General features: G+C 32.6%; 1 protein-coding gene across 2 annotated transcripts in view; it reads left to right on the top strand.

The window, feature by feature from the left end:
- Positions 1-15,128, top strand: part of LOC132942468 (Ig-like and fibronectin type-III domain-containing protein 1) — a 95,883-nt gene extending 80,755 nt beyond the window's left edge. For both annotated transcript variants that reach the window (XM_061010878.1, XM_061010879.1), the window contains exons 18-24: positions 2,876-3,186; positions 6,499-6,652; positions 7,349-7,492; positions 7,921-8,032; positions 9,937-10,139; positions 12,316-12,497; positions 14,052-15,128. In XM_061010878.1, coding sequence (XP_060866861.1) covers positions 2,876-3,186; positions 6,499-6,652; positions 7,349-7,492; positions 7,921-8,032; positions 9,937-10,139; positions 12,316-12,497; positions 14,052-14,210 — 1,265 coding nt within the window. In that variant the 3' untranslated portion in view covers positions 14,211-15,128. The remainder of the gene's footprint in view (positions 1-2,875; positions 3,187-6,498; positions 6,653-7,348; positions 7,493-7,920; positions 8,033-9,936; positions 10,140-12,315; positions 12,498-14,051) is intronic.
- Positions 15,129-15,462: the final 334 nt, after the last annotated feature.

Raw genomic sequence — 15,462 nt, forward strand, 5'->3', positions numbered from 1 at the left:
GACAAAACAAGACTAGGTCTAAAGTGAACTTGAATAATGGTTAAATAAATGTTTTTGATAGATGCATTATTCGATTAAATCTGTCTTGGGTTTAATTTTGCTCTTCGTGTAAGCAATTAGTAATAATTGTATACAATAGTTCTTTTATTTTATCTATGGATTTTAAATTTTTAGCTTCCTATAGATAAATATTAAATTTTGTTGTGTGCTATTTGATAAATTTATTATTTTGTAGTAAGTCGTAAATAAAAAACACCATTAACGAACATTTGTCAGTGATAAACGTATGAATTCGTAAAACGTAAATTCGTTACAAAGTAACTTTATAAGCCTGACGTACTGACCCACATTTTTACACTAGGCAAAACTGAATAAAACTATAGGAATAACGAAAGAAAAATATTGATTTAATTCCATTGCGCTATTATAGAAGAAGTAATTATATTCTGTGATCACTCGTGATGTACCTACCGAACATTTTTAAAAGCATAATATTGTTCAACCAATATATAGTTTTGAAGGAGGATGAGAATTAATAACGTTCCACGACAGTAATTTTTTTGTTCACATGGAAATGACGGAACGCGTAATGAGATAAAACCCGTAAAGGTTTAATATGTTTGGTTTTAATCTCAAAGCGATTAAAACACTCAACCGTTGGGCTGTATTGAACTGTATACACATTCAGTTTACCCTGTACAGTGTGGCTGGTAAAGTGCTATAAGTGTTTAATACTTAATGACGACAACTTCAACGGCGGGTAGCGATATAAATTGTAGAACGAAATACATTTTAAAACAGAAGTTTGGACTTTGAAGTCGGATTCGTTGAGAGGAAATTTGTGATCTCGCGCGTACGAATCGTATAAAATTGCCTTTGTAACCATTCGGCAAATTGAACGTTTCCATGCGCACACATCGCCGTCGGTAAACCAAGCACGTGTGTTTCGACCAATTCGATTCCTGTCTAGTAACCAAACATCGCTGCGGCGTTGTTTGGACACTAGGTCGGAGAACGAATCCTCATTGTATCGAATCGGGGTAAGTGCTGGGGACCCCTAAAACCAACAGTTTTGCGTAGAATGTGCCGCCCGGGTCGTTTTAAGGTCGGCGATACTCCGTTCGCATAGTAATAATAATAATATATTATATTATGTGATATTATTATTATTATTATTATTATTATGTACCTAACCCGGTGGCCGTTTATCCCGAGCAATATATCATTTAAAACGGCGTTTCCTCCCTCCGGGACAACGCGACGTCCCCACACCGATATGCCGGTGGTTTTTCACTCGGTTTACCGGCAAATCGCCGACGCCACCACACACCACCCTTCGCCATCATTGTTTTATACCACACAGTCAGTCCACCGGAGACACGATTTAAGTAAGCTCTAAGAGCGCCGTGACGTGAAATCGATACCGTCATTCCCTAACCAGCACCCTCTCACTAGCAGTCTGTCAGAAATCGCATCAAAATTCGTCATGGACCGTTTTACTAAATTCGTGCCAAAGCATATAAAATGGACGAAAGCGGGTTTCCGCGGATAAAAGGGACATAGTATATATTATATTATAATAGTCGACGAAATGCGGTTAATGCTTACCAAAAATAAAAGTTTAACGCAAACATTACCAGAACTATTCCATGCACTGTTTAAACTCGATTACGGTGGTTTAACTGGGTTATTTTAAGTAAATATAATATACATTATATATACTGCAGCATGTGTGTATATAATGTAATGTGGTTGGCGGTAGTAAAATAATAACCACGTATATTCACTCGTATAAAAAAAATGTATACGTTTTAAAATTGAATGATAATATATTTTTGAAACGGTACCTATACGCAAAAGAGTTAGTCGTTTACTCTATCGGAATAGATACCCCGTAAAATCGCTTAACGTCTTCTATATGATGTGGGGACAAAATCAATACGAATCAAACATAATAAACGTATTATCCGTGTGTAGGTACACAAAACGGTTTTTATATAAAATAATCACAGACCAGGCAGTCTGCGGTTAAAACGCGTCCGATAGAGTTGTAGGGATAAAATAATAATAATAATAATAATGTGATGGGGGGACGAGGTGGCCGAGCGGTCTAACGCGACGGATTCGGCACAGCCGGTCCGAGTTCGATCCTCGACCACCGGGCGACATTTTTATCCGTGCAAGTCACGGTGTCCGGAGAACAAGTGCCGCCATCCCCCCACCCGGGGCACGGCAGAAACCTACGGGTGCCCCATTAGAAATTCTGCCAAAACACAACACACACGTGTACCAACCTACCCAATATAAAAACCTACAGTGCCCTCCCCCACACCCAATGGGGCCTATGTTGCCGCGGGTTACTCAAAAAAAAAATAAAAAAATAATGTGATGTTTAAAATAACAATATATTACGCGTGTTTATATTTTATCGTCGCCGTCAATGATATCGTGTAATTATTATGATTTCGTGAAATAATACGACGCGGGCACTTAAAATGATAATGTTATAACGCCGCGTAACAGTGCGTGGCGGCGGAGTACCGGAGATTGCATTATGCACGTTGTGATCTGCGTACGGTTAAATTATATCAAATTACGTAAATACTCTATAGCTGAAGCGTATGTTGGCTCCACAACTGGGCCTACATTATATTATAATAATAACGTTTGTATTGTCGACGTGACTGGATCCGATTAGCGAGCGAAAACGGAGACACTGTACCGTGATATATACCTGCTGCGGTAATGCGTTTAACGGCGCGGCCGCGTATTATAGATTTAATTTGCCGGTTATGACGTCATCGTTGTCGTTATTATTTTTCGTCGCGCAACGGTCATTGTCGTCGACAATAACAATATATCCCGTGTGTTTCAGACGTTCCCAAATTGGTCGCGTCGAAAATCACCATGGCCAACCTGGGCGACACCGTGACGCTCGAGTGCATGGTGGACGCGCACCCCGAACCGAAAACGATGTTTTGGAGGGACGCGCAGGGCCGGACGCCGGTGATCCAGAGCGGCAAACACAACGTGAACGTGATCCGGTCCAAGGAGGACTACACCAAGTTCGTCATGGAGCTCACCATTAGCAAGCTGACGGAGACGGACGACGGCGATTACTTCTGTCACGCCGAGAACTCGTTCGGCAGCTCCACCAAGCCCGTGTCGGTGCGCATCAGGAACTCCGTAAGTACAACACATTGTGCCGCGCCGGTCGGGTTGTGCGCATGCGTCGCGTAATGAATTATTGTCGCGTGTAGCACACACGTCTTGTACACGCGAATATAATAATATGTGCATGAGCGCCAGTCCCGTGTCCGTCACCAATAACGATTAGGATACACCACGTTTACTATGATACGAGGAGGACCAATCTAATAGACATTTTCGGTCACCACGTGGCCTTAGAAAACTCATCGACTCGTTTTAGTCGTAGGCAGGTGGCGTATCCAGGGGAGGAATCGGAGGGTTATTGTAGGACGATACTACTTCGTGACGATGCGATACTTGCGTTTCTAGACAGACGCGTCATATTATATTAAGTATTATATCTCGGATGATAATATTATACTACTAAATAAGTACGATATATTTACTACACCGTATCCTCTCAAAATGTAGTTGAAAATCATGAATATACTGCAGTGCAAACAATGAACTCGTAATCTAGGACGAGGTCCCGGCGGTCTTTTTGACTGAACTGGTGATACATTTCGAATCTCTACTGATTGGGTTGATTTTAGAGTTATGAACGCTGAAAATAATATAGGTAACGAATCTATCGGCTGCCTTAAGGAGTGCATTATAAAGATAGCGGTATACCTATCCTTTGTTAAATTATCGAAATAAGTTGCTTTTATTTTATTTCGTATAGACTTAGAAAAAAAATGTAATTTGGATTTTATTTTTGATCGTTTTGTGATTTCTTCATCTCACATCAGGCATAAGTAAAATATAAAATACTCTAGATCAGACGCCCGAAGACTAAGTAAGGTACATTGAAGAAAATTGATGGAAACATCACTGATAATATTTGTACTTATATTATAGCCGTAAAAACAAATAACACGATACGGCAATAAGTATGAGTCATGTCCTCTAAACACCTACACCCACTCACGCACATCATAGACATACTCACACGCGCGCGACACACGTGTGTTCTTTTACGGCAATCCATATATACAACCATATATATTGACGAGTTTTGGAGGGCTTAGAATACGCACGCAAATGACAAAATACGGCAATAGCTTAGCCGGGTTCAGTCCAGGGGCTTAGGACTATTTTATTTTTTTTTTGTCACCCACCGACCTACCCCCGGAATGGCGACGAAACCACGCGGGCGGTGGGGTGGGGATAAATTATACGATAGGGCTCTACAACGAACCGACATATTGTATATAATATAATGGTAATAACGCCTCCGCCGTGGCTGTGACGGCCAGGGCGAGTCACGTTGCGGAGCATTTGTCACGGTATAGGATCAAAGGCCGCTGGGGGATTAAACGCGGTGGGATCGGCCGGGACGACGGTACCGCACCACTCGTGCTTATATATACACATATATATAATATTTAGTAACGCGGTATAGCTAGGTATAAACAAGACGCGCGTGGTTTGGCAAATCCGTGTTGTGCCCGCCATTATTATTATTACCGACCGATATAATAACGAGGATTGATGGCATAATACAAACATATTGTTTCGAACTGACAGATAAAAGGCGGCCACGACTTTTTTTTTTTATAAATCCTTGAAATCGCCTTAATGCACATCAAATATCTATACTAGCACGCAAGTATTTAATCATGTGCTTTTATACGCTTTAGTTATACAGAGAGAGTGAGGGAAAGAGAGAGAGAGAGAGAGACAGAGAGAGAGAGACGACTGGTCTCGAATGACATTTGCATACTGTCTGTCCATTCTGCTCGATTTAGTTTAACCCGTCATATTATTATTGTATTGTCATTCGAAACACTTTTCCCCGGCTACAGTGTATAATATACTATACAAGGTGGACCAAAGGATGGTATTAAACTCGTATGCGTATGATATCTATATTTAGTATAAGTATGAAGGTATTTTTTATATTTCATTTAATTTTACTCAAATTGTAGGTGTGTTTTTTATCACATAACCAAACAGTTTTTCTGATGACCACAAATTACCACAGGCACCGAAGCGAAAGTTTAATTTGATAATTCATGTATACATTGATATGCAACACTAGTTTAACATCATTATGGTAATCAATGGTATACTTGATGATGGCAAGTTTTTAAAAACCATGTGATACACACTATAAGGGTAGAATTGTGCGACCAATTGCTCGACGTTAAGCTAATATCATGTAAAATTAAAGAGTCCGGGAAATACAATAGTTATTATTTTAAGCTAATTACCACAAAATATCTTCCTTCATACTTCATATTTTCTTAAGGTTAAGTACCTATATACTTATCACGATATTCTACATTCATTCGAATCAAAACAAAGCACAACCAGGCATTCAATGATGTAGGTATTTCAATGGAATGAATAGATAAAACACCTATACGCATTCAAACATTATGTCTTATAAGTACGGAATGATTTTAAATGTGTAAAATATTTAAATGTGCCCCTTAACGATCGATTAATACAAAATACATTATAATCTTTTAAAGTTTTATTATGCGGGGAAACAAAATATACTGTAAAATATAAATCTTATTGTTAGAATAAAGCAAGTAATATTATTAATTTTTCCATATTATTGAATTAATTATTGTAAAAATATCCAGATTAAAAAACAAATAGGTACTTAAAGCACACTAACAATTTAAAGTTTTCCTATTAGTAGAAAGTGTGTAACATAATAATAATTATTACTATTTTTCTCCTTGTAGATATGTCAATAATTAATAATTATTATTTTAAGTTACAATGAAATCATAGACTTCAATAAAATTTTAATCCGCGTTAAATAGTTTAGAAAATATATAATAACAGTACAGATATTACCAAGCGATTGGACCCAAAATTCTTTCATTTAACATGCATCTCACGATTTTAATAAACATACTGCCACCGAGCACGTATACAACGGTGCTGATATTATTGAATTGAATAGGTATCAATTTAAATTATAATTTTTTACTCAAATCGGTGTTGATGATTATAGGCATATTAAAAATTATTATCGTCAAAACTTGATTGGACGTGATCAAAATACGTGCATTTCGAGTGAAACAAATACCCATTGAGCATCATATGGGACGCCAACCTTTTTTTTCCCACCCTGTACATCGTATTTCTGTGTACTCGAAAACAACTATAATACAGCTTTTCCGCATCCCGCCCAACACACTCGACTCGACAACCACGATTTCAACAATGCACTTAATACACTATTAAACTGTGCTCAATATCCATTAACTGCGACTCGTCCGATATGGTCCATCTCGTGTCATATATATATATAATATGTGTGTGTGTGTTTGTATATATTTATAGGTGATGACCAACAACGTGACTCAATGTTGCGTTCAACAAAACGTGACGGCCGGTTGCTTGGACGCGTGTTCTTCGTCATATCTGGACATCAACGTGGCCATCGGCAGAGCCGATTGTTTCAACGACTTTGACAAACTAATGAAATGTGCATCAGGTACCACATTTTGAATAATATCATAACATTATAACTAACCTGTGTCGCGAACTATTGCGTTGCCTACCCACGTTCAGGTGCCATTTTATATATTTTGTATCGGACAGTCAGCGACACTTCGTTTATAATCGTTTATATTACTAAATTCCAGAGTCACGGCGATAACATATATATATATTTTAAAGGGATTTATTTTTCGTATACACGATTATAGTTATCATACTTATTACAAGGAGCAAGTAAAAATGTTGAACAATTATATCATAATATAATAATATAGCCGATATAATAGCAAGCGGGCAATATTATTAAATTTAATTCATGATCATCGTTTTTTTTTTATCAAACTACTCAACAGCTTTTCTTTTTTTTACGAAAAAATATCAAATGATAATAACACACTGTAACTCACTTTTAATAACACATAATAATAGCATTTGGTAATCATAATATTATCAATAATTTATAATACATATTATAATACATACTCAATGGTAATATGATATTATCTTAAACTAATGTTATCGTAGTATCTCGAGGCTCCCGGCCCAGTATGTATACAATAATAACGTCGTACAGCAAACTGTCCATTATACACATATAGGTACTCCGCAACATTGGGGTCTACGCATACATAAAATATGCATATTATATCATACGCACTAAAATGTACAATAATATAATTTCGTGTTCCAGATGGGTCGGATCACAGGGCCTGCTGTTCGGACCGCGGTGTGCCCAGACGCTGTTTGGAGTGGTGTCGAGGTGAACCCGTCAACAACAAGATGTGCGTGCTCTCCTATTCCAAGTCCATACTGGCCTGTTTCCACGAGCTCAGAGGTATAGAACCGTTTGTTGGCGCACCCGAATAAAATAATTAGTAATACGTGCGCAAAAATCGTCTCTTTACCCGTTTGGGCCGAAAGGAGCGAAGTCGCATAGAGATTCGATTCGAGTACGAAGAATTATAAAAAGAATAATGCTCTGTTGAAATTTAAACACTGAATTATGTATATTTGGTCGTAGATGGATGGCAGGGGGTAATTAATTCACAACCTTAAAAACTCGATTTGGAGTAATCCAGAGTAGTCTCAACTGGAGACAGAAATAATATACTTAATTGCATACTTGGAAGTTTATTAATATTGATGTGTAATTCATTAATTCCCCGCTCCGTACATACGCCACTAAAATAATCGTAATAATATTATTACGTCGTTATAATCATATTTTATTGTGTTGCTTTATTATTAAACATAATTTTGTAGACAAATTGCCGGGGCCACCAACCAACGTCCGTTTGGAGAACGTAGACGCACACACTATCACGGTCAAGTGGGACCCGCCAGCGAAGAACCCGCAGACCGTCGAAGTTTACAGGTACGTGCGGCAAAATTAATCATTATTCTGCATAACTAACAAATTAACGTTTGATAGTAATAATTAATATAATATATACAGAGTGATTCGTTTAACGTAACACACTCTTTATTTCCGAAAACACTAACGTTTTTAATAATATTTATTTTACATAAATAATTTTAATTCTAAATTTGGAAAAAAATTAAATTTTAGGTATCTTTTATTTATCATTATCATTTTTTAGTTTCTAGTTAGAAAAACTTTTCATGTTCGTGGTAGTAATCTATTATTCGGAAACACCGAAAACAACGAGTTTTTCATTCATATGATTCGAATCAACATGATGATTGTGTATAATGTAGTATAGTACCTATTGTAGTAATATAATAGAAATGTTTACCTGATCATACGATTGCTTAAATCCAACAGTTTTAGATTTTGATCGGAGAAATGAATGGTATTGGCTTAACAAAAGTGAAAGTTTTTATTGTGTCCATCAACAACTTTTGGAGCAATCAAAATGCTTCAATCTTCAACTTTTAGGGTGGTTTCTAGGTAGAAAATAACCATAAATACCAAATAATTATACAAGCATTTTATATACATGATATAATTTTAAAAATATCTCAGCTCTTTTTGCGTTATTTAAAGAGATATTTGAAATTTCCGATTAAGGTACAATTTTTGTTTGAAAGTAAAAAATTTGGACATTTCAATACAATATATCCCTTATAAGTTGTTCTTAAAACAACTAATAAATATCGAAAACTCACAACTTTTAATTTGTAAAGCTAAAGCTCGAAAATGTAATCTAAAGTTTTTCATAAGCTAGTATTACAGCATTCTAAAAATATCAAACATAAATGAGCACCATTCTTTGATGGACATTTTTCAAGTTCTAATTTAGACGAAATTGGATCATATTAAAATGATTAAGTTCGGTATAAATAAAAAAAAATATATATATTAATCGCAGAGGCTAACTTATTTGCTATATCGTTCATTATTGTTTTATATGCAATATTAGTATAATACACCTATGTATTATTCTATCTATATTCAGACGAATTTTAAACTATTTATATCGTTCTAAAGTACATTGGGAGTACTTATAATAGTAGGTTAAGCACATACTTATAAGAGTTTTTAATGATAATATATACTTTTGAAGTTTTTGCAAAAATTAGTTCAGCGTACCGTATTAATAATAAGAAAATAAATTGCGAATAGTAATCTAAATAAATTATAAAATATCCTCAGCAATAGAGGATTAGTGTTAACATAATATTATATCGTTTCCACTCAGAATTGTTTTACGTATGCAATAATCTATCATTGAGTTTAAATTAAACAAATTCATTACATTGAGTATAGTCTCAATGATGAGATGGATATATTCGAAACCTATTTTATAGCAAAGCGATAACCCTTGTTTTTTATAAATTATTTTGCAAATAATTGAATCATTTTTTATAGTGTGACCCATCAATATTTTATTCGTGACCAAATGTTTGAAAACCTTCACATATATGTATTACAATATGATATTCAATGGAATTCATTTTTTGAAAAATGGAATATCATAAGTTCTGAAATTTAAGTGGAAATTAATGAGTATCAGCTAATTCGTTGTATTTGTATTTCTAAACACTGCAGTAATTAGGAAAAATTAAAAGTGGTCGGATAAAAATCAACTGCAAAAACCAACTCACAGTATTCAAGTATTTGAGTATCAATTTTTAAAACAATATAATACAGGTTAGCTAGTAACCCTATAAAGATTACACAAAAAACTTCATAATTAGCTGAACAACTTTGTTCGTAAATAATTCAAGAATTTCGCAGTTTTAATGACAGCAGCACATGTAGTACTTTTTTACGTAGAATATCGCAATTTAATGTATGCAATTTTTCGTTTTTAGGGTATTTTGGAGACGTGTGGGCAACAACAGCCCGCCAGAAAAGAACGACACGAAAGAAACGTCCATGAAAATTAGCGGGCTTAAGGACGATTTGACATACGAGTTGGTGCTCAAAGCCGGTAATTCGAGGGGCATGAGCACGCTGACTGAACCCATTAGATTTACTACTGCCGAAAAGGACGTCACGTCGGCGGCTAGCATGGGTGAGTTTATTTAGCTTGCATTTAAAAAAAAAGTTGTTAGAACATAATATAAAAAAAATTATTGTATATAGTTGTAAAATGTTTATCGTAATGATGAAAATACTGGTCGCTGGGATAAAAAAAAAGTTTTTCAAACTGGAACAATGTTTTGTTGGTTTTTACCGAGCGCTGATATATTAACAAATAACAAACTTTACACATTTTTTAAAAAAAATATTATTGAGAAAACATCGTAAACACTGTAATCAGACTATATATTATGGTCTATTTTTGACAGCTCTTAAAAACCATGTTTTAAAAATGAAAACAGCTTGTGTTATGTACACTCATAACTTTTATTTTAATTACGGAAGCTGCAGGGATATATTATAAATAATGATTAATCATTTAAATTGAGGCAAATAAAAAAAGATGAAATGTTTTAATAGTTAAAGATATTTTTATTTATTAAATGTATCAATCTATTTGAACGTTAATTAATTGTTTGTGATTATAATATTTAATGTGAGCATACCATTACTATAATAATTCTGTTCAAAAATAAAAATAATACTATAAAATAAAAACTAGAATATCTATTTAAGTAGTTTATATTCTTAAAGTAACGTTTCTGGGATTTAAATCTGAATGAATTTGTTATATTGTGTTAGATTAAAGTATATATACAAATTCTACTAGTATAACCGAAAGTTACACGTTTAGTTGAAAAGTGAAATTGAATTTTACTTTGTCTTTTATGTAACATTGTCATAATACGGTTTTATTTATTTGATGATCGTATGTAGTTGAAATAAGTAAAATACTTTAAATTGAGTCTCAAAAGTATATAATAATTATAACAGTTGGAAATTGGTAAGTTATTAATTAATACTCAATCAGTATAAAATTAAAATACATTGTTATTTGGCATTTAAGTTAAAAGTAAAGTAATACTACTTAAAATTTGACCCTTGTCCTAGGAATTTGATTAAATAGGATTTTTTATTGTTCCATAGGCTCCGCTTATTAAAATTAATTTTTTCCGAGTATTTTAATTAAATTCCAACTAAAAGATGTTTTTAAAAATACATATTTTTAGTTTGTTTATTCGTTGGAATCATTAATTTAAAGGAAGGTATAAAAATTAAACGTATTTTTTTTAATTCGTGGATCACGCGGCGTCCTGGGTAGGCTAAATAGCTACACCAATGTCGTGACATATTTTTCCGGTATCTTTAATAACGATATTTTTTTAATGCATTCCAAAACCAAAATAATATTATGACTCACGTACAACCCGTAAATGTCGTTTGAGTATTAATAAAATACAGTACTTTCGAATCGTGGTACACTTATCTGGTACAACGCTGCACCAGAGTTAATAATTTAGTAGTAAATATTAAAATATGTACCAGATATTTCAATCAGTAATGGAAATAGTTGTTTAATATTATTTCATACGTAAATGGCTTTTTAGAAAATATATAATAAACTGTATATCTTACAATGTAGACCAAGGGTCTCCAAACTTTTTCATTTGAGGGCCACATTAAATATCAAAAGCTCTTAGTGGGCCGAAAATCACCGCAGACGTAGGTATAGAGGTAACTGAATAGACGTTGTCGATTAATTTCATCGAAGTGGTTAATCTCTCTCACTGTTTAACATTTAAACTTAATCGTTCAGCTCGTAAATTATGATAGAGCCGATACAGGTGATTGTGTCAATTGACACGCGTGCGCGATAAAGACTTTGGGTATTAAACATATTTTTAGATTATTTACTGTTCTTTGAGGGGTCGGTTAAAACTTGTTTGCGGGCCGTAGTTTGATGACCCTTGGCGTAGACTAGTATTATTTATATACGATTTGGGTCAGAATAAGTTACACAAAATATTACAAAGTTCCTACGTATATTGGATACATATAAGTATAAAATAAATATTTAAGATTCAATAGGCAGAATTATCGTAAATGTGTTTATTCTTATATTGGATGAGTAAAATCAGTTGACCGACTTGTTTTTCCAAATTGTATAAAAAAGTAATCAAAACTAATATTGTTTTTAATAAGTAATATTGACATTATATAATAACATAATGTATCTATCATTTAATTTGAATTTAGTACATTGATTTAAGCTAAAACGTATGTGAATACACTCAAATTATGTTTGTTTATTGTTATATGCATTTTAGGTGAAAGCCGTGCTGATATCGGAACTATATTTGGCGTATTTGTTGCAATTTTGATCGTTGGAGGCATAGTAGCTGGTGTAGTATATTACATGCACGGTCACGGTAATTTATTGCACAAATCATCAAGTGGAGTCTCATTTGAAAATCCAAGTTACCTAAGGGAAGTCAACATGGAAAACATGGTAATTATATTTCTTAATTATAAAATTATTTTTATTCATTTTACAATGATGTGTGTGTGTTTTTTTTGTGTCTGTCTTCGCCTTTTGGTACAAAAAAAATACTTAAATTTTCTTCAACAGCATCTTTTCCGGTAGGAAAGTGAATCTAATTGGTACATTGGTACTTTTGGGGGGTCAAAAGGTATATGGAAGGTATTTCAAGTACATTATTATATTTTATACACACTATAACACTTTCACTTTGGCAAAAATGAATTTAACTTACTGTAGTAGATCTTAATGCGTAATACTAAAATTAATTACTTTAATCACAATAATATTATCATAAAATATACCTACTTAGTAATTAATATTATAGGTCTTCGCTCGAAATCGTTTTTCGTGTACAATCATTTTATACCATTGAATTCAAATTTAATACCATCCATTACGGTGACTAACTTGTTACCTACTGTACAGCAGAGTGACATCCACTTACCCGATTTTTATTGTTATTTATACCAGTTTTTTTTTTTTTTGGTTATACGTAGGTAATTATTTTTTTATTTTTTAAATAACAGTAGTTCATTATGCTATTTTATGATTATACTAAAACTCGTGTTAGCTAAATACTACTTTTTAACAGCACTTGGTAAAAGGTCGACATTTTAAAACATAAAGTACTTCAATACTAAATATATTTCATATTTTCAAGAAGTTATTATTTGTATAAAAATACTTACATCAGAAATAACGATTTGATGATAATATGTGTCGAGTTTCGTATGACTTTTATTTTAAAACTTAAATATTCTATTCTGTATGCTTTATATTTAGGTACATTTACGTAAATAAATCTTCGATGTTCTCAGTGACTTAATTCATAATTACCCACTATGATACTTTTGAATTTTGATAGTGTACATGAAATTATTAAATCAACGCATAAATATTTCTATCGTTGACATACAATTATTGTTTAAACAATTAATATGAAAATAATTTGTAAGCTATAAAAAATGAATTTTTAAATAATTAAAAACCGAAAATAAATTGAAAATATTTCATTATTGACATTTTAAATAAAATAAAAATGAATTCTGTGCATATAAAATATTATTATGACATTTCATTAAATTGATTAAAAGGATAAATTACCTAGTAAATAACCGACTTTATTAGAGTACAATTAATTAATTGTACTCATATTTATTGGCGTACTTCTCAACAAGAGTAATAATTGAAGTACTTAATATTATTTCTTGACAAATTTAATTGATTCAATCATTTTGACAATATCTTTGTTTTATTATGTATATTTCTATATAATATTTATTATTTCATATTGTTTATTCAAACGAATATATATTATTATCATTATTTTTTTTTCATTTACTTCTAAATTATTTCTTAGTGTGTTCGTAATTTGATTTCAACATTGATGTAAATAAAAGTGCATTGTATAATATACTATTATACTTATTACTTAAATATCGGAAATTATTAACTATCTCATTTAAATGTTTTAATAATTCTAAAGTATTCTAAAATTATATTCGTATCCGTTTGTTACAGAATCATACTGATTTACCTTATTCGGGTCCAACTAACGGACTCAATACCGCCGAATGGAAACAAGACCACTTGCATACAGCCACCGAAGTGCCACCCACATTATATGAAGAACTTAAACTTGGATCGGACGGAGCTGGGTTTAAAAGATTGAAGCCATAGAGACTACAGGTCGGGTAAACAAAATCCCACTTTTCCCACTCAAAAAAAAAATTCATATATATATATTTATATAGAAATCAGTGAAATCACATTGATTGTTATATGATTATATACGGTATATTGCATTTTATTTTAAGCACTATAAGGTCGCAAAATCGTATTTTTAATAACACGAAAAAAAAAAATTATAAATACCATGTATTATAAAGGTATGTCTAGCTTTAGGGGGGAAAAACGGTGGTTAGGGAGAGAGACCTATTTTGTTGAAAAACAATTTCTACTTCAGCGTCTTTCTAAGTCGTGTCCACACATTACTTTAGTTATCATAAAAAAAAACCCCAAATGAACTAACAAATACGACACGGAGCGATGTACCTATCGTGTGTTTGATGCTTTACACTAAAAGGCGTTTAAATCTATATTGAAATAATAACTGGTCATTAGATGAATTTCTTTAGGGTATTATAATATATTATATATACAGTATTTTATGTTTGCGTGATATATGTGGTATTTATGTATATGCGCCTGAAAGCATCTTGTTTATAATATTATTAATGTATCATACGTAAATAATTCCAATACCTTAAACACCGCTACTATGTATAGTCATTGTTAGGTATATAATATTGTAAGATGTTTTTATTTAAGTTTAATATTATTGTTTTAAAACCGTTTTGTAAAGTAAGAAAAAAAATTATCTATAAGACGTATTAACGTTTGTAACCACTGTGATCTCTATTATAATATCTATATTATATAAAAATATAAATATACAGATACAAAATAACAATTCGCACCCGTCGTATATTATGTATAATCGAATAGAATTACAATTATTGAAATTTTAATGAACTTGTGGTTTTTGTACAGTATATTATATAGGATTACATGCGAAAATATAAGAGTGTTTTGTTTATTCTCTGTTGTTAAATTATTTATTTCCTTACTTTCAAATTATTCCTTGTGTACATAATATAAGTATAGGTATGTAACAAAAATCGTTATCAAATATGCATGTCTGAAAATGGAAAATTATAACAATTTGTCTTTGGCTTATTTATATTTAAAACGAACAAGTCTTTATCATGTTCATATATACCCTTCGGATTGACGGATAAGGGAAATGGTAAGTATACCTACACTATAATACTACACTATCACACTATTTGTTTGGATATTTAATATGACTACAACGGTATATATTAGTATATCGTATCGTATATGTAGTGCAGCTTAAACAACATTAATG

Source organism: Metopolophium dirhodum, chromosome 4 (genome assembly GCF_019925205.1).
Source record: "Metopolophium dirhodum isolate CAU chromosome 4, ASM1992520v1, whole genome shotgun sequence".
Classification (NCBI taxonomy): Eukaryota; Metazoa; Arthropoda; class Insecta; order Hemiptera; family Aphididae; genus Metopolophium; species Metopolophium dirhodum.